This window comes from Rhamphochromis longiceps, linkage group LG3 (genome assembly GCF_057381845.1).
Source record: "Rhamphochromis longiceps isolate RC_006_pf linkage group LG3, R_longiceps_female_GT1.1, whole genome shotgun sequence".
Classification (NCBI taxonomy): Eukaryota; Metazoa; Chordata; class Actinopteri; order Cichliformes; family Cichlidae; genus Rhamphochromis; species Rhamphochromis longiceps.
The window spans coordinates 19791914-19812977 of NC_140559.1; the positions used below are offsets into that span (position 1 = coordinate 19791914).

General features: G+C 42.4%; 1 protein-coding gene across 1 annotated transcript; it reads right to left on the reverse strand.

Annotated features, from left to right (window-relative positions):
- Positions 1–6301: 6301 nt before the first annotated feature.
- LOC146673320 (programmed cell death 1 ligand 1-like) lies at positions 6302–9832 on the reverse strand. The gene is made up of 3 exons (XM_085401994.1): positions 9743–9832; positions 7136–7474; positions 6302–6897 (listed from the first exon to the last, which is right to left on the reverse strand). Exons 1-3 carry the CDS (start codon positions 9798–9800, stop codon positions 6698–6700), a joined length of 597 nt encoding a protein of 198 aa, XP_085258120.1. The 5' UTR covers positions 9801–9832; the 3' UTR covers positions 6302–6697.
- Positions 9833–21064: the final 11232 nt, after the last annotated feature.

Consider the following 21064-nt stretch of genomic DNA (forward strand, 5'->3'; position numbering starts at 1 on the left):
TTTTCCTTTCAACAGCTACTGAAAGTTAGGGGACCTAGCTGCTATCGGATATTTATATAGCGATCCTCCAGCTTCAAACTGTATCACCCTTCAAGTGTTTTGGTAGATCTCAGGTTTATAATAGCAGCACCATTAACGAGACTGGGACAGCTCTGTCTTAACGTGGCGACTCCGTTTATTGCCAAGCTGCAACAACAAATACACACGGCACAACCACCAGAGGGTGCTGCATGAACCATTGAATTAGTCCTTACCATAACATCCCCCCTTCTGAGTACATTATAAACTATAATGTTTTCTGTATTAATCCACATTTATGTCAATACTGAAATCACTGCAACTTAACTTGTAGCTGGATACTCCAAGGCTGTTACATTAACTCAAATCTGTAACAAACATTTATTGCCTTTATTTATAACTATTATTTTATTTAACTGTGTGAACTTATTCAACTATGAAGGTGGGGTGGACAACCCAGTCCTTCAACTGAGTGAGGGGATTATTCTGCCCCGGGCTGGTCACTCAGGTGCTCGAGAGTACCTTCTACCTAAATCAAAGTCCTTAAGGTACCTCGGTGGGTTTCTGTCTCTTGTAGGATATCTTCTTTCAGTAGACTGGTTACTTGGTGGTATAAGACACTGCTGAACCTGGTTTGAAACAGGGCTGCTGCTGTTTTCTGGCAAGACAGGGATTTGTTGTTCAGTTGGTTCAGTCTTGGTCCCTTTTAGTGTGATGAGATGGCTCCTGTTTCGACGTAGAAGCCCCCTCGGGGTCTCAACAAGGTAAGACCGCGGCGTATCTGCTCTGCCTGATATAGTCCCATTTGTTTTCATGTCTGTGATCCAAACTTGATCTCCTGGGTGTAGTCCAGTGAGGTCTTGTGCTCTGTGTCTATTGTTGAACCATTTCCACTGTTTTTCTCTCTCCTTCCCTTCTCTCTCTCTCAGTTTAGTGATGTTTGTCCAGCCTGGGTTGAGGCAGGATGGAAGTATGGGAACTGTGGTACGGAAGCTCTGCAGGGCTATGTCCATTGGCAAGTGGTGTGGCGCGATATGCCATGAGAGCAAGATATGGGTCTCCTTCTTTCTGTAGAAGGCTCCTTACTGTCCTCACTGCTCTTTCAGCCTCACCATTGCTCTGAGGTATGTCTGTGAAGGTTCTCAGTCATCCAGGTCATCGTAGTCAAAGGAGCTTGCAAAGAAAAGCGTCTGGACTTCTTTAAGTTGCTTGAAGACGTTTCACCTCTCATCCGAGAAGCTTCTTCAGTTCTAAGGTCAAATGGTGGAGAGTCCCAGATATAAACCTAGTGGGAGTAACCCCCCACAGAGGGACAAAAGGACCCCCTGATGATCCTCTAATCGCCTGAGCCAAGGTGTGAAACTGGGTGTGGGTCCCAATCAGCCAGAGTTTCGGGTATGTTCATTGTGAAACCTGGCCCCACCTTATCATGCGAATTCCTGAGGTCAGATGGCCCAGGATGTGAGTGGGCGTTAAGGCGTCTGGGAAGGGATCTCAAAACTGGATTATAGATGGCAGAGAGTTGGTGTCGTAAATCCCCGCCTCTGTTCAAAGATGGTCGCTCACAGTGGACATAGATGGCTTCTTTCACTCCTCTTTCAAACCATCTGTCCTCTCTGTCCAAAATGTGAACATTGGCATCCTCGAAAGAGTGTCCTTTATCCTTAAGATGCAGATGGACTGCTGAGTCTTGTCCTGTGGAGGTGGCTCTTCTGTGTTGTGCCATGCGCTTGTGAAGTGGCTGTTTGGTCTCTCCAATGTAGAGGTCTGAGCATTCCTCGCTGCACTGTACAGCATACACCACGTTGTTAAGTTTGTGTTTTGGCGTTTTGTCTTTCGGGTGAACCAGTTTTTGTCTGAGTGTGTTGCTGGGTCTGAAATACACTGGGATGTCATGCTTGGAGAAAACTCTCCTGAGTTTTTCTGATACACCGGCTACATAGGGGATGACAATGTTGTTGCGTCTGTCCTTCTTATCCTCCCTCACTGGTGTCTGGTCTTCTTTTCTGTGCCTCTTTGCTGACTTTAAGAACGCCCATTTAGGATAGCCGCACGCTTTGAGTGCTTCCTTTACATGTGTGTGTTCCTTCTTTTTTCCTTCAGGCTTAGAGGGAACATGTTCTGCCCGGTGGTGTAGGGTCCTAATTACTCCAAGTTTGTGTTCCAGAGGGTGATGGGAGTCAAAAAGGAGGTACTGGTCCGTGTGTGTGGGCTTCCGGTAAATTTCGATGTTGAGTTTGCCGTTCTCTTCAATGTGCACAGCGCAGTCCAGGAAAGGCAAACAGTTGTCCTTTGTGTCTTCCCTGGTGAACTTGATATTTTTATCCACAGCGTTAATGTGCGCAGTGAAGGATTCCACTTCTTGTGTCTTGATTTTGACCCAGGTGTCGTCCACATATCTGTACCAGTGGCTGGGTACTCTTCCTTTGAAAGAGCCAAGAGACACTTTTTGTTTTTTTCTTTCTTCCCCCCCTTCTCACCGTCTCTTCTCCCCTCTGGTTTTCTTTCTCTCCCTCTCTTTCATTCATTCTTTCCCCCTGTCCTATCCCACAGTCATGTCTGTCCCGTTTGTAGCAACTGAAAATAAAATAAATTCATAATTATAATAAAGGTCAATCAAATGGACCAATATGGCAAGGCCATGATGATCCACTTGGTAAAATAAATCCGCTTGGCATCTTTCTTGGCCTTAAGACAACAATTCTGACGGCTAAAGATCCAAACGGGACACAAAAAAAAAAAAAGAAAGTTGTGACAGCTCATTCGTTAAACATTTCTGAATGAATTTCAATCAATGATAAACCTTTTTTATTGGAAGTTAATTTAAGAGAGTTTAAGTAATATTCAATTTCAATCAAAAACTAATTAAATGATGGGGTTGAGTTTTGAAATTTACATTTATCTATATGGCATTTCCCTAATAAGATGGAGCGGCTGAAGAGTGAACTGTCAAAAGTACTGAATATGACGTCACTTATTTATGTGCGAATGTTTAATAATTAAAGTCAGTCATATATCCACAAACACAACAAGCTGAAAGTCTGAGATATATGTATATGTGTGTATATATATATGTAAGATAAGATAAAACTTAATTAATCCCTCGGGTGGGTTCCTCTGGGAAATTCGGTTTCCAAAAGCACAGCACCGACAGAAGTTACAGAGTTACAGAATATTATATATATACACACACACACACACACACACACACACACACACACACACACACACACACACACACACACACACACACACACACACACACACACATATATATAAATACAGAGACAAATATAAATAAAATATACGAAGGGGATAAATAGAATAAATAGGAATAAAAATAAAAATACAAGTGAATTGCACATTTCAAGTATTGAGGTCTATTGCACCGTTGACTATTAACAAAAGTATTGCACAAAAGGTATTGCACAGTGAGGTGAAGAGGCACTACAGCTTAGTTGTTCCCCCCTCCTTTGTCCTCCTGTCTCCCCTCCCTCTCCCCTCCAGAGAGGAGTTAAACAGTCTGATGGCGTGTGGGACAAAGGAGTTTTTAAGTCTGTTGGTTCTTGTCTTGGGGAGAAGCAACCTGTCACTGAACAGACTCTTCTGATTGTTTATGGCCGTGTGCAGAGGATGCCCAGCATTGTTCATAATGTCCATCAGTTTCTTTAATGTCCTTTTCTCTGCCACTGTCACCAGAGTGTCCAGCTTCATGCCGACCACAGAGCTAGCCTTCCTGATCAGTTTCTCCAGCCTGGATGAGTCCTTCTTTGCTGTGCTGCTCCCCCAGCACACCACAGCATAGAAAAGTACTCCAGCAACCACTGACTGGTAAAACATCCTCAGGAGCTTCCTGCAGATGTTAAAAGACCTCAGCCTCCTGAGGAAGTACAGTCGGCTTTGGGCTTTTTTATACAGGTGCTCTGTGTTGCATGACCAGTCCAGTTTATTGTCCACCCACAGACCGAGGTACTTGTACTTGTTGATATGTGTATATATATGTATATATATATGTATATATATGTATATATATATGTATATATATGTATATATATATATATGTGTGTGTATATATATATATATATATATATATGTGTATACATATATGTGTGTATATACACACACACACACATATATCTCATAATAATCTGACAATACTATAATATTGGCCATATTATATTTACATTACCACAGTGAGATGACTTTAGTCTCATGACCAACATTAACTAATTGTTATTTACTAACTAATCTTAAATAACTGTTCAGCACAGAAATGAAGCCCAACAATCATGTTTTACAGTCCCGTGGTCTCAGCCTCAGATACTCAACTAATCAAAGTGATGTCATGACAAAAATGAATGACTAACAAAACGTTTTTTCCACTCAGCATTAACTTCTTTGTCTTACTTTCGCAGTTCAAAGTGGGGGAGGGCCTCCTAGAAATCTACTCCTAAATTCATGACAAAAATGTGAATAAATAGAACTGAAAAGAATCGACAAACTGATGATACCTTTGCTCAAAAAGTATTTTCATCAAGATGGATGAAGACAGATTGACTCTTACTTTTCCAAGATGACCATGAAGCAGATCATGAGCTTTCCTGCCTCCTGTGGTTTAAAATCACGTGTGAACTTGTGATATCGCGAGTCTTTAAGGCAGCTAACCACTCTTATTAGATTTTATCATGTCATATCAACAAGAATAAATTCAAGAGGTATTAAGTTGGTAAATTTTATGTAGATCTTATATGATTTTATTACATTCACCTTAGAGACAAACATTTATTTTGTTTGAATTACATGTTTGAGTCCTGTAAATGCGATAACCACCCAATTTCACTTTTTTTTGAGTGTATCTACTTTTTCTCATGCAAGCGTGAGTCTACAGCTTTCTTGGGCAAACGTGGCCCTTTCTTGTGAGGTCATCTTGTAATCGGAAGGTTGCCGGTTTGAGCCCCGGCTCAACAGTCTCCTTGGGTCGTTGTGCCTACTGGTGCTGGTCAGAAGGCCCGGTGGCACCAGTGTCCGGCCTCGCCTCTGTCAGTGTGCCAGGGTGGCTGAGGTTGCAATGTAGCTGCCATCACCAGTGTGTGAATGGGTGGATGACTGAATGTGTAAAGCGCTTTGGGGTCCTTAGGGACTAATTAAAGCGCTATACAAATACAGGCCATTTACCATTTCTACCCCCAAGGACACGTAGTCTAATCCCTTTACTTTCAGGGCCGTGTCCACTTAATACTACACTGTATGGTTATATGGCATTTTAGTTCATATAAAGCATAACATTGAGACACTTCAAATAATTTCATCTGAACAGTATTCATGAGTTCTTTATGAAACTGTCTGTTCATTTTGAGTCTACGTTCATGCCTGTTTCCATCTGTTTCACACAGTTTAGTGGTGATATTGTAACTGTTTGGTTAATGCCTCAACTCTGTGGTGTGCAGACAATCATAGACAACCAATTATTTATATTTTAGAGATTATGTTTATTGTGTGGATATGAACAGAATGTTCTGGTCTGGCAGACACATTATACAAGAACAGTAGGTTTTAGTAGCACAGAAGCTATATGAATGTCACTTCAAAATTCAAAAGAACAAATCAACTTGTAGCTCTTCTCATTAAATAGGCAGTAATTTAACTTGCTTGTTTCATATAGCAGGCACAAAGATGTTAATACACAAAACTGTGTGTTGTGCTCAATAACCCACATCATACTGATATCCCATGAACTGCCAGATATTCAGCTCTGTTATTTATCTCCTATCTCTGAGAGGGGCTACTGAGCTTCCACAGATCACAGGTTGTAATAATATCAGGTTAAATGTATAAATGTTCACACCGTTACATTCAAGGTGAGATCAAATCTGCACACATTCAAACACCAGGTCAGGAAACCTTTACAGCGACAGGAAACAAAGACAAACATTGAAGAGTAACACGTGTAAAACTTTATCAGTAAACAAACTGGTATAAAAATAAAATAATAAATAATCTTGACATGTTTAAACTGAAGAGTCTCCTTCATGGAGGAACAAGTTAAGGCTTCATAGATCAGAGGAAACATGTGACTCTGCAGCTCCATGTAACACATTTCTCTTTGGTTTCATAATAATATCAGATTATTCAGTCACTCAGTTCTAGCTGATAAATGGACCCTGAGCACTTTGTGTTGTGTTTGTGTTGTCAGTCAGTGTCTGTAATTATTGTGTAACATCTAAACACGAGGATCAGTCTGAGTCTGACCTCACAAACAGCTGAACCTGAAGATGAGACAAACTTATTTCTGTCGACATCAGAGACAAAGAAGATGTTTGTCACATAAAATGGTTTTTGTTGTTGAATATCACTGATCTTATTCTTAGATTTGTAACTTTTCTTTGTTTGAATGATGAAGTCCTGAATGTTCCACATATAAATAAGGCAAAAGTGTAAATAACACTGTTTAAGAACATAAACTCTTCCACTGAGATGAGCGACTAACCTGGAAGCTAAAACAAACTAATAACTAATACTGATGCACACAAAGCAAACAAACAAAAACAGGAAGTTCAAATCTCTGAGAGCTGACTGATGTCTGTCCTCATATCATCTTCTGAATGTTTAATAACACTAAATGAAATCTGGCTCAGCAGGAGACTCAGACTCCAGGAGTTCAGCTGTAAAAACTCACGTTTCAAACAGACTGCAATTCAGCAGGTTGATGGTGCGGATCCTGACTCTTTGTTTTTTCATGTTTTCTGTAGATCAAAAATCCACCAACAGCAGCAACAAGAAGAACAGCAGAAACTGACAGACCAACTTTCAGTCCAACAGATCCACCCTCCTTCCCTCCATCCTCCTTCCCTCCATCCTCTGTGTGTCCTCCTGGCTGACCTGCAGGTGAGAAACAGGTGTGAGGTGTCAGCTGTCAGGTAGGTGATGAGTGAAGAACAGAACAGAATCCATTTCCTCTTCAAACTGCTGTCAGACATTATCTACTGCACTCTGATCACATCACTCAGACCAGCTGCTTTCTACAAAGTCTCATCAACAACATCTTTAGAAACAAACATCAACAACCAGGAAGCAGCTTCACCTCTGATCACACACACACTCAACTCTGCTCACTCACCTGGAGGAACAACATGAAGGTGGATGATGCTGATGGGCTCTGAACTGCCTCCACCTCTGGGAATGACAACACACTCGTATGTTCCAGTGTCATTAATCGTCACATTGTTCAGAATCAGAGACACGTCTCCATCCTTCATCTGTCTGTCCTTCAGATCCACCCGGTTCATAAAAGATGGATGCTGGTCGTCTGGTTCAATTCGCTTATTCTTGTACAAAAGCACATATTCATCTCTCAGGTCAGCTCTGCTCCATTTTACAACACTGATGGGGTTATTATTTGGAGCTCGACATGTCAGAGTGACGTCCTGTCCAGACTCAGCTGTGATGTTTTTCTGGTCTGAAAGAGGAAACAACACAGAGCAGATTGAAGTGAGACGCTGGAACTGACTGCAGGTCAGATTTGAAAGAAGCCCTCCCACTCTCAGCTTCATACAGCAAAGGGACTGTTACTCCTATAACAACCTTCTCCTCAGCTGATCATTCACACACACACACACACACACACACACACACACACACACACACACACACACACACACACACACACACACACACACACACACACACACACACACACACACCACTGTTATCTCTGCCTCAGTGCTTTCTCAGATTTGCACTCTGACCAGCAACAACTCAGGGTTCAGTATCCTGAGGAGAAAGTTCTTGTCCAAGGAGACTTTAGCATGCAGGCTACAGGAGCCAGTGATCGATCCACTGACCTTCAAACGGATAAATGATCCTCTGTCTCGTGAATTAGGAATGGCCATGCACCACCCACAGAAAAGAGAAAGAGCTCTGAGATGGTTGCAGTGAATGTCAACAGTAGTAAAAATGTAATAAAATGTAATCTATTAGTCTCAAAGAAGTCATCCATTACAGGATTAAATGACTACAGGCCTGTCTCCCTGACATCTGTGGTCATGAAGTCCTTTGAGAGACTCGTGTTGAGACACCTGAAGGGCATCAAAGCCTCTGCTGGACACCCTGTAGTTTCCCTACTGGGCAAACAGGTCAGCTGAGGATGCATCAGTATGGGACTGCAGTAAATCCTGCATCACCTCAACCAACCTGGGACATGCGCCAGTATCCTGTATCCAACAAAGTCATCCCAGACATCCTGCAGCAGAAGTTCACCCAACTTACTGTGCCCACCTCCAACTGTCAGAGGACTACCAGCTTCCTCAAGATTCAAGATTCACATCAGGCACACAGACCATCAACAGTGGGCTGCACCAGAGGTGTGTTCTCTTGCCACTGGTCTTGTCTCTCTACACTAATGACTGCACCTCAGGAGAAGCATCTGTGAAACTCCTGAAGTTTGCAGATGACACCACTGTCACTGGTCTGACTGGGAATAATCGAGTTCTCCTAAAGACAGTAGGTGGACCAGTTGCTTCCAGTCAAAGACTGTCAACACTCCACCTTCCAGCCTTTCAACAACTGTGAATCTCTTCAGATTATTAGGATCCACCTCTTAGAGGAACTAGTCCTTACACATATAAACCATTTTTCATTAGTACCTAGTTGGATCAGCTCAATACTGTATGACTCAGCGCGACTCTTTTTCCATTACAATTGAGAACAGCTTAATAAACAATCATATGATCCTATGAGCAAGCACTGTAGTGACAGTGGGAAGGAAAAACTCCATTTTAACACAAAGAAACATCCAGCAGAACCAGGCTCAGGGAGGGGAACGCATGTGCTGTGACCAAGGGGTGGAAGACAGGAATAATTGAGATATATGGACGGTTGGCAATTGGCCTACAATGAGCCAAGACAGCTGGGTCAGGAAGTTGCGTTTTTGAAGTAAAAGTTTACCAACTACCAGTTTGAAGGCCTGTGGCACGTAGCTGATTATTACAGACAGGTTGATCGTGTTTAAGATTGAAACATTAATTCATGGTAAAAGTCATTAACCAGGTACTAAAAAGTGCCCGTTATCAGGTACTACCACACGATGGAAAACTAAAAACCACGCTGAGCCGACTACAGTAGGTAGAAATGGAATAAAGGCTAATAGGCTATTAAAGAGAAGGCCCAGCAGAGGTTGTTTTCCTGTGGTAACTCAGGAATTGCAGCGTCTCACAGTAAAATGCAAAAGCGTTTCAAAAAGAAGAGATTAATGCGGCAGCAAATCATTCGTACACTTCCTGTATCGCTAAATTAGTTCACGGACTTTCCCGTCAGAATGCGTCATAGAGCAATTTTAGTGGCTACAACTTAACACGCTGCACACATAAGATGGTTTCTCCCAGCAGATAGTTTATATTTCACTTTAATGTGCTGCGTGTAAAAGAATCAGTAAACACTGGCGCTTCCTGCTGTTTTTAAACCGAAACTCTGAACCAGGAAATGTGTCCAGCATCTGTTAATGAGCTGATCTAGAGACAGACACCTTCATGAAAACACTGGAGTTAAATTCAACATAACTCGTTAAGCCATTATTGAAAAAGATGCTCTAAGTTGTGGCATCTGAAGGTGCCACCGGGGATGCCAGTAACCGAGTCAGTCTTTCATCATATTTATCTCAGAATAAAGTACCGGCCAGTTTAAACAGCAGCTTTACAACATGTTTGACTTTATAATAACTAAATTTAACCTGCACAGACGAAGGCAACCAGACAAGTCCAAAACGCAATATATATTTTGGCAGCCATCACAGTTGGGGTAACGGGAAACAAGGTTTGATCAAACACTTCCGCATTATGTGTTGTGATGCGTTTCATTGCACTCGGAAGGCTGAGAAAGACCCTTGCCACTCGCTCGCACTGTGAAGGTTTTCATTTACTACTTTGCAAGCTAGAGCCATTCATTGATCGATCAGTAGCAGAGCGGTGCAATGCTAGACTTGTTGCAGGTAAAACCATGACTGCAGGTTGTTCATGTTAGAGTTTGGTCAGTGCTCTGTGCACGGATTATTTAGCAAGTCTAAAATACACCACAGTGGGGAACAGATTCAAAAGATTTAGTTTTATTACAGGTACATTCCCCGCCTCCATCTTGGATTGTAACTTGAGCTTCATGAAGCTGCTCTGACTTTCCCCGTTTAAAATACAGACTGAGGACGTGATCAATCTGAAAATTCCGACTGAGATCTGCTCCTCCAGCTACTCCCTTTCTTCTTCGTCTAGTTCGTAATGGTTGTTGGCCAATCAGCTTACAGTACCAATGGTACTTTAGCGTTACCTACTGGAGTGACTGGAGAATAGCAGGAGGAAAATTTGTACGGTAAAAAAACCAAAACGAAACAAAATTATATAAAAACAACTGAAAAACAAAACTGCCAGTCCTACCAAGAGGTTTGACACACCTTTTCATTTATTATATTTTCTTTATCTTTACTACTTACCTAATACAAACAGACATCAAATATATGAAGCAAGAGATATGGAATTACGTGGCAAAGAATAAGAGAGAATAAGAACTCTAAATATGTTTTATATTTTAGATTACACTAAGTAGCCACCTTTTGCTTTGCTTTGCAGGGAAATTTCAGTCTGCCTTTAAGCCACGGCACAGCACTGAAACGGCCTTGCTTAGAGTTCTCAATGACCTATTTGTAAGCACTGACTCTGGACGCTCTGTGGTCCTGGTTTTATTGGACCTTTCCTCTGCTTTTGATATGGTTGATCATAACATTCTTCTACTAAGACTTGAGCATACTGTGGGTATAAGAGGCACTGCCCTCAACTGGTTTAAATCTTATCTTGCTGACAGGTCTTTTTCGGTTAATTTGGGCAACTTCTCATCTTCCTCGGTACCTGTACGCTGTGGTGTGCCTCAAGGATCTGTATTAGGCCCTATTCTCTTTTCACTATATCTGCTCCCTCTTGGAGCAATTTTTGAGAATTTTTGAGAAGTATAATATTGCCTTTCATTGCTATGCAGATACACAGATTTATTTTGAGATTACCGACGATCTTGCTATGTCTATCTTGCTATGTCTTTTCACTATTGCTATGTCTTTTCACTATTTTCGTGAATGCTTGCGTGAGGTTAAAGGTTGGTTCAAGAGTAATTCTCTTGTCCTGAACGAAAAGAAAACGGAGATCGTGGTGTTTGATAGTAAAATCCCCCACGACCAACTGTGTGCTGCTCTGATGCCTTTTGCTAGCTCTCCCTCTGACTATGCCAGTAATTTGGGCATACTACTGGATAGCTCGCTTAAATTTGACAAGCAAGTGTCTGCTATTGTGAGGTCTAGTTTTAATCAGCTGTGCCTCATTTCTAATGCTAAGCGCTATATTCTGCACATTGATCTGGAAAAACATTCACGCATTCGTGACTTCCAGGTTGGACTACTGCAACTCTCTTTACATTGGCCTTTCCTCCACCCTTCTTATTAGATTTCAGACTGTCCAGAATGCGGCGGCACACCTTTTGACAGGAAGCAGGAAGTTTTCTTCCATCACTCCTGTTCTTGCTGGCTTGCACTGGCTTCCAATTAAATACCGTATTCAATTTAAAATATTACTTTTCACCTACAAAACCATTAATAACTTGGCGCCGAGCTACCTCAATGAGCTTCTCAGGTTACACACTCCTGTCAGAGCACTTATTGTCAGTAACTCCTGCAAATGCAACAGTTTATAATCTACACACTCGTCTTGAAGTAGAACAGGTACTCATTCATTACCTAGCTCTTTGCGGTTTAAGAAATTTTAAAGTGTTTGTGTTAATTTTATATTTTTTCCTGATCTGTAAGATGCTTCACTCTGTTTGATCTGTGACACATTTGCTCCTGGTCAGTGCTCTGTGTTTGTCTCATTTAGTGAGTCACAAATACACAAGCATCACAGTAGAGATCACAAGTTTTACTGATGTTTATGTCACCACTCCTATCCTGGACTGTGAACTCTGGTTGGCTGCAGGTGCTCTGACATTCAAGTCCAAAATCCAAGTTGAGGGAGTGTTTCATTTAAGTTCAAAGTAGGAACTTATATTTACGTATATGTATTTGGGAATGCAGCACAACCAGGAAGCTCATATAGTGGTAGATGTAATGTTTCAGTCATTTGTTATCAGTGATGATAGTTGTTACTTTGTAATACACTTTATTACAAATTATATATTCAGACACTGAAATGTGTGAAACAAAAAATTTTACTGAAACTTAAAATAAGTCAAACAATTTCACCATTATTGAGTCTGTGTGCTTTTATTATCAGGTGATAAACAAGGTTTATTATATGAATATTTCGGGAGGTGCAATTCCCCACATGACATCATCTTTTTTCTTTTTTCCCAGTGTTATCACGACTTATTCTGCCACATTTAGCACCTGTAAATCCTACTGCTAAGATGAGTGATTGAAAAAGAAAAATAACTATTTTATAGAGCAAGAAAGAGCAAGAAAATCAAGATTTCTAAAGGGAACATTTATTTTATTGTATTAGTATTTTCCACAAATGTGTCAAATATATATATTTTCTCATGCGAGAAATGTGAGTCAGACCCTGTATTTTTTTAAATAGTGGTGGAACTGAGTTAATTTTTTTTGTTTTCTTTAGTCTGCTTATTATCTTTGCAAAACAAAAAAAGTGTAGCCTGAATGTTATACTGCGTCAGTCAGACTATAAGACTTCATCTCAGATGAAGAAGCGTCTCTTCCACGGTAACACACTTGTCTTGATGTGAGCTTTCTACTCAGGGTTTTTTCTTCCAGTCCAGAGCAGAAATGTTTTAGTTAATAAACTGGCTGTTGTTTTTTTTTTCTCACAATTTTAATTATAAACTTGATATATTTCTACTAATGAAATTAGTTTGCTAACAGTAACAGGGGTGAGTCAGTGAATGAGTCAGTTGGGCTTGTGAATCATGATTCACAAGTCAGTAAAGTGATTCTCGACAAGACAAAAACTGAACCAACTCTAATAAACTAAACTAAAAATCAGAAACTCACTCTTAAAGAGACCATAAACACAAAACAAGAATCATAATCTCACTGGAGGATTATCAGAAACATGTTCATCATGAGAAAAGAGGTGAAAACACAAAGGTCAAAATGTCGTCACTGTATAAAAATGTATATTGTACTATGGAGGAGGCAGCATTTAGCTGTAGCCTCCATAAAACCACAGCTGTTCTGGAGAACTTTCTCCACCTTTGATTGTCTTTAAGTTGTGTTGGAGCCACAGAGAGCAAATCTTTGTTCTTTATGGAGAACCAGTGAGGCTGTTTGGTCTTTCCTATGAAACATCAGTGCAGGAGTCTCTCAGTACATCTGTTTACAGTGAGGACAAAGAAGCAGCAGAAACACACACAGAGAAAACATGTAGAGACAGGCAGCAGCAAATAATCTGCAGAGAACTCGTCTGTCTGCTGCTGACTTGTTGTAAGTCACAGATCAGATTAAATGGCCTGTATTTATATAGCGCTTTACTAGTCCCTAAGGACCCCAAAGCGCTTTACACATCCAGTCATCCACGCATTCACACACTGGTGATGGCAAGCTACATTGTAGCCACAGCCACCCTGGGGCGCACTGACAGAGGCGAGGCTGCCGAACACTGGCGCCACCGGGCCCTCTGACCACCGCCAGTAGGCAACGGGTGAAGTGTCTTGCCCAAGGACACAACGACCGAGACTGTCCGTGCCGGGGCTCGAACCGGCAACCTTCCGATTACAAGGCAAACTCCCAACTCTTGAGCCACGATCGCCCCAGATCTAAGATTACTTAGACACAAAAGTGTTTTTAAGACTTACTGTTTTGCAGGGATCACTTGAAGAGTCCTCTGATCATCAGGATTGAACGTTTATCCATTGAAAGATAAAAAAAAAAGGTGTGAGGTCTGTTTTTTCAGTGGTAAAAAGAAACTTGCTGTTTAATTACACTCAAAAGGTTTTACAAAAGTCAATTGTTCATTAATCTAAAGATAAAATAAAAAAGTTAAATCTCTGTGGGTAAAGCTACCTCTGTACCAAGCAGCCACAGACCAAACTAACCTGTATTATCGTGTATTAGCCTGTTTTACACAACACACCCTGCACCTGTGTGACACCAGTGCCATATCAACACCTTAGCAACCACATTCCTATCTCCACTGTTTGTTCCATATATGGAACTAATGCACACCTGCAGGGGCAAAGTAACAAAGTAACAGCCTATGGATCCAGATAAACTTGGTATTATGATTGAAAATAAAATTTAATTCTACTTCCTGTACAACATGCTGAGAGCAGAGATTTAAAATATATGTTACATTCAAGAAGTAAAAAAACATATGTCATGAATCAAAGCAGTTATGAACAAAAACTCAAACAACAAAAATAAAAAACAGTAGCACTTTCTATTACAGCTCTGTAATAAAGTGGCAATAGTACCAAGGTTGAAATAGAACGTAATGATGCTAGTAATAGGTTATTACTAGTCAATTACTGTAATAACCAGTTAGTATTCATGTAATATCATTGTAGCAACAGTGGTTACAGTTGAGTAATAGTGCACTGAAATTTATGTAACTGCATAATAAGGGCCCAAAAACCTTCTTTAGCTCGATGGCTCTCTTCATTGTAGGAGTCCGTCATCCGGTTCAGGGGATAGCACCACAACACTCACCAACCACTTTGCAGCCACAGCAATGAAGGTGCAGAGCATGGTCCAGATCATGGATCAGACTCAATGCCCCAATCCTATTGCTATTGAAGTTCTGCTGCAGTTGGGAGTTGAAAATCCCACAGACTAGGACCTCTGCCAGGTATTCTCAGCTCACCCTCACCATATGTTTAGGAATACAAGGTCTGTCTGGCATCCTCCCTGCCATCTGAATACCACTTGAGTTTAGAGCTGGCAAACTGTTTCTCCCAGTCACACATTTTACATTAACACCAGCCTCAGACACGTTTATATATGGCCACTAGAGGGAGCTGTTGGACTTTAAATGCCTCACAATGGTATTTCAATTCAATTCAATTTTATTTATATAGCGCCAAATCACAACAAAAGTCGCCTCAAGGTGCTTCATAGATACAGAGAAAAACCCAACAATCATATGACCCCCTATGAGCAGCACTTTGGCGACAGTGGGAAGGAAAAACTCCCTTTTAACAGGAAGAAACCTCCGGCAGAACCAGGCTCAGGGAGGGGCGGCCATCTGCTGCGACCGGTTGGGGTGAGAGAAGGAAGACAGGATAAAGACATGCTGTGGAAGAGAGACAGAGGTTAATAACAGATATGATTCAATGCAGAGAGGTCTGTTAACACATAGTGAGTGAGAAAGGTGACTCGAAAGGAAAAACTCAATGCATCATGGGAATCCCCGGCAGCCTACGTCTATTGCAGCATAACTAAGGGAGGATTCAGGGTCACCTGGTCCAGCCCTAACCATATGCTTTAGCAAAAAGGAAAGTTTTAAGCCTAATCTTGAAAGTAGAGATAGTGTCTGTCTCCCGAATCCAAACTGGAAGCTGGTTCCACAGAAGAGGGGCCTGGGGCCCATTCTTCGTACGTCGCTTACTACATCCAAGATCAAATGACACATCCAAGATCAAATCATCGCGCTAACCGTGAGCTCGCTAATCCGGTTCCCCGAACACACCTGCTGTTGACGATTACTACAGCTGGACGCAGGAATGTGACATCACTGGGTGTCGTAAAAGGGGCTACGCATCGATAGTAGAAACATTGATCGGCAACCCGCTGATTGGTCGGCGAAAATGTCCAAGGGGCGTGCTCGGTATTTTCCGGCAGCAGAGCAAGAACTCATGAGTGAGGGATTTCAGGAGTTTCAGAGTTTAATTAAAACGCAAGAGAACACTGCAAAGGCTGCAAAAGCAAGGAGAGAGGGCTGGCAGAAAGTTGCTGACAAATCAAACTCGTAGGTAATTTAATAATAATAATAATAATGGATTGGGTTTATATAGCGCTTTCCAAGGCACCCAAAGCGCTTTACGATACCACTATTCATTCACTCCCACATTCACACACTGGTGGAGGCAGCTACGGTTGTAGCCAGGCTGCCATATCGCGCCATCGGCCCCTCTGGCCAACACCAGTAGGCGGTAGGGTAGATCTATCATATGACACTATATTGTCCAATATCATATGGCATTATATTATATTATAATATGTTATATTATATCCCCTTTCACATTAGAGCCACAACAGGACCCACAAGAACATGGGAACAAGTAAAAGTGGAATACAGGAGTATTCTACAGAATGGTAATATTTATCTCTTAGATTGCTTTGCGTCTCTTGGCAAGGTAATACTGGCCTGTAATACTCTGTTAGTTTGTTCATAACAGCAACCAAGAAAAGGGCAGAGGAAAAAAAGACAGGTGGTGGTCCTGCACCCCCTCGTCAACAAGTTGGTTAAGTAAATAATACCCTCACGGGAATATCGATATCTCTCAATGAGCACACTGTCGCGCTGAGCTAAAGGATCCTGTCTGTCCCGCAATATACGCTGAATTCTGAGGACTCTCCTTATCAATCTTGCACCTTCCGCAATGGGTTGGTCGCGTATACGGACAGGACATGGCTGCGACAGGCTTCCCAAATCCACCTTCGCTTTTATAGCCGTGGTCTCTCATCTTGATTACACGAAGTAATTTACAATTACTACTCTGAAATATGAATTACATCTGTAATAATCACATACATGTAATAGAATGTTAATAGTACATTTCCCTTTTTTAGGAAATGACCTGTATGTATCTGTGTGACATCAATAAATGGATCAGGTGCTGCATTATCTTTAGTTACATTGATAATATTTATTTATGGTGAAACAGTGGAAAAATATCGCTGTTGCTTTCGTATAAATGAAGCGGACATACCTGCGTGGCCGCGATCTAATCCTGTTTACATAAAGTAAACCTGCTCCCGAGCAGGTTTACGCTTACGGCTCTGTTGCTATGACAGCAAGTCCCGGATGAGCTTCGGGGAACCGAACGATCCAAGATCACGCGAAATCGTCAACAATCTAATCCGGCTAACCTACTTAGCGAGGTACGAAGAACGGACCCCTGAAAACTGAAGGCTCTCCCTCCCATTGTCCTCAGACACCGTGAAAACTGAAGAAACACAAAGTTTACAACATGAATGTTTTGAACTTATCAGTCTCTCATATCAGTGTCCATAAACAGTCTTGTGCAAGCAGAAAAGAAAAATGCACAATAATGGATATCACAAAAACGTCCTCTCATTACCAGTGTAGAACACGTATGCAACATTATACAAACAATATACATGAAACCATACTGTGTGCGCCTCTTGGACCACATGCAGAATAACATTAACGTTGAGGCTGTAGATGCATCTGTAGCCATGTATCCATGCTAGCTCCACAATGCCATGGTTGTGATCTCAACCAAACTCTGGTCATGTGACAATTACAAACTTTACCTCATACAAACTTTACAGCACTTTACATATTTAACAAACCCATATTTTGTAATCACATATTTTAGACATGTTTTTTAATTAATGTTACACTTTTATCATCTTATCTTGTAAATAAAAGAACTAAATTGAGCATGAATCTATCACAGAAACATGAAATAACCAACTTTATTTTAACTGTCTATTTTAACTATGATTTATGAAATCTGTAAATAATTTGAATAAATCTAGGAATTTACAGAACCAAACAGTACTTAATTGTGACAAACTTGCAAGTCAATCTGTCATGAACCGAAGTTCCGTGCGCAAGCTGGACCCAGAAGCAGAACACACACACCAGGGTAGGAGGTAATAAAGAAAGCAAATTTATTATAACTAAAGGTGTCCCGTGAGGGTAGCCGAAAAAACAACGTATGGAACCAGAAGAAACCGAGGGACTGGGGAGGTGAACTGCGCAGGGAACGCCGAGAGCGGGGCTGTGAGAAGCTGCAAAACAAAAAAAGAGAAACAGGTTACTGGGGTGCGGAAAAAAGGCAGCATACGAGGGAAGGTGGAGTATACGTCTTACGGAGGTAGCCGGGCTGAGTGAACCAGAGGGGGGAGGGCTCCAAAAGGGTCGAGACGGCGAGGCTGATAGTGCTTCCGAATCTCAGGCGGACAGGTGGACAGGCAGGTGGCTCGCAAAAACGCCGAGTTGTGATCTGAGTACACAGGGTAAAACAGAGTCAGTTCCAATGGACAATTTGTCATAAGGGTTTTTTCCCGCAGGTGTACGTTACCGCTGAGAGGCAACTACGGACTGGCGTGGAGCAGCAGGTAGGGCAGGATTAAATAGTCCACCTGGTGATCGCCTGGGATGGGATGCAGGTGTGGGGTTAGCAGCCACGCCCGTGGGCATCCCAACAGCACCCCGGACGCCGGGCCGCGGACCATGACACAATCCTAATACTTTAACCATCCCATACACATTTACAGACGTTCCACTGGAACATTCTAGTTACTTTCTATTAGGACCACTAATTTGTGTATAGGGCGTTCAAGAGTGGATGGTTTATTGAGCCTTTCACCCTCTTCTGATAGTTTTCTATTTCCTAGTTGTATTCTGGCTTTCCGAACCAGACCATCATCTTTGCAAACATCCAGTACTCTCTGTCTTCTGGACATTCAGCACCAGGTTGTTGTGGCTGCACCAGGACACCAGACGTTCAACCTCCATCCTGTAGGCAGACTCCTCCCCATCCGAGATGAGTCCAATAACGGTGGTGTCATCTGCAAACTTGATTAGCTTGACAGACTGGTGGGTGGAGGTGCAGCAGTTGGTGTACAGGGAGAAGAGCAGAGGAGAAAGAACACAGCCCTGAGGGGAGCCGGTGCTGATGGTCCGGGAGTCCGAGACATTCTTTCCCAGCCTCACATGCTGCTTCCTGTGCGTCAGGAAGTCAGTGATCCACCGGCAGGTGGGATCAGGCACATTCATCTGGGAAAGCTTGCCTCGGAGATGGTCTGGAAGGATGGTGTTGAAGGCAGAGCTGAAGTCCACAAACAGGATCCTGGCGTAGGTTCCTGGGGAGTCCAGATGCTGCAGGATGAAGTGTAGAGTTGACCTGACTTTTAAAAAATAACTGGAAAAAAGCACTATGCTGCTAAAAGATGAAAAATAGATATTTGCAAAATTCTGCCTAAATATGTATGTTAAGTCTAATTGTTGAATGTTGCCATTGTGTTTCTTAAATTTGTACAGTCTTAGTTTAAGCAGTAGGATCAAAGCCATCCCTTTGATCCTGACCACCTCTCCAGCCACTCTGTGCTGGGGGGGGGGGGGGTTTATTGTAGATACATCCTATCTGAAACATCTGTTTCTTTTGATGTAAGCTTCCTGTGTCGCGGTCTGGCTGGCAGACCGTGGGGAGATGGGGAAATAGGACCCAAACGCCGGACTCTTCAGTGCAACAGTGTTTATTTACAAGGTGGTGAAGTAAACAACAATAAATCCCCAGTTTCCCAGACTCCCGTGGAGTGTCTTCTTCCCAAAAGTCCCCGTGTAGTGCTCTCTGCCCCAGTGTCCCTGCACTCCCCGTGCTTACTGCTCCTTCTCGTCCCACACTCCTCCTGAGGGGAAAACAATAGAGGCAGCCGTTAACACTTATCCCAGCAGGCATACACTCACACTTGACTTGTTTGAAGACTGACGTGTAGTCAAACGCAATAATCCAGCGTCGGTGGAAGCTCCATCGCTCATCTAAATAGCTCCCCCGACGAGCCCAGATGAGGAGCAGGTGTGCGGCCAGGACTTCGGGTGTGGCCAGCCCTCAAGTTAGACCACGCCCCCAGGGCTGAAGGTGCCTGTAATTTGGCCACAGCAGAAAGGCAAAACACACACACACACATACCTGCCTACATACAGATGTGCATAGGGGCAGTGCAGACAACACACCAAATAATAATAATAATAATAATAATAACAACAACAACAACAACAATAATAGTCACAGTCCCCACTGCCCACGGACCCCGAGTCCCCAGAGCTGGGTCCGTGACATCCTGGGTTTATGACCCTTTGGTCAGCAGGAGGTCTCTCTCACACACACACACACACACACACACACACACACTTACATACAGTGCCTTGTCTACGTAACCAAAGGGGGGTTGCAAGGGGAGGTGCTTTGTAAACTATTGTTTGAAGATTGTCAATAAAAGGCAGTGAGAGGCATTGGTGGTCATTTCGACGTGCTGGACACAGATGAGAGGCCTCCCTTGCGCAAGTAATGGATCGATCGACTGTCTTGTTTTCTTCATGATGAATAAGTCTCTAGAATTTGCGGGGTTTGTGGAAACACAGACCCAACAATGTATTTTACCTGGTTAATGTGTGTGGCGGGGCGTTGTCTGCAGCGCCGCTGCAGGGGAGGCGGACACACCTTAGCGGCACCCGTAATCATGCTTTGCCGCCTTAACATCTGTGCTATTTATGCTGTTGTGTTGGTGTGTGTCGAGCTGTGAGCTTCAACACCAGCTGTATGCGTATAGCAACTGAAGGAAATTGCCGTCCCGGGTTTCCTCCGTGGCGTGAGCGATAAGCAGAGTTCTGTCCTTTCCTTCTAAGATTCCTAATTATTTAAAGTAACACTCAGGTATGCCATTCAGCGTGTTAGTACGAGCTCGGGAGCAGCTTGGGAGAACAAGAAAACAGAGACTGCTTTAGGTTGCCTTCCCAATCGACTCAAAGGTTTATTTGATACACAGCAGTTTATATAGAGGAAAAAAAGGTTCGTGTGTCAGCAAGTTCTCAGTTCAAACCAGTACAGACCAAATAAGGAAACGTCTTCCTGCCTTGTGAGCAAAGAAGTATCCTGTGTGTAGTTTATCAGTTCAGCTACAATTTATGATCATCCCAGCAAAATACACAGAATACAGAGTTCTTTCATTAGTGAATTCTGAAACAAACCACCTGGCCTTTAACGAGCCTTTTTCTAAGAGATAAGGAAGGGAGGATGGGAGTAAGGAAGTGGTCTCATCTCTGTGGTGTTTTCGACCTTGGGGTACCAGCCTGTGAGTCTTACACATTAATTCTTG

What these genes read in the sequence shown, in the direction of transcription:
- LOC146673320 (XM_085401994.1), bottom strand. Translation starts at nt 9,800, where the DNA reads ATGGCTGCCAAAATATATATTGCGTTTTGGACTTGTCTGGTTGCCTTC. An exon ending in GGTTGCCTTCGTCTGTGCAG is followed by an intron (nt 7,475 to 9,742) that starts GTTAAATTTAGT and finishes TTCCTCTTTCAG; the next exon opens with ACCAGAAAAACATCACAGCT. An exon ending in CCTTCATGTTGTTCCTCCAG is followed by an intron (nt 6,898 to 7,135) that starts GTGAGTGAGCAG and finishes TCTCACCTGCAG; the next exon opens with GTCAGCCAGGAGGACACACA.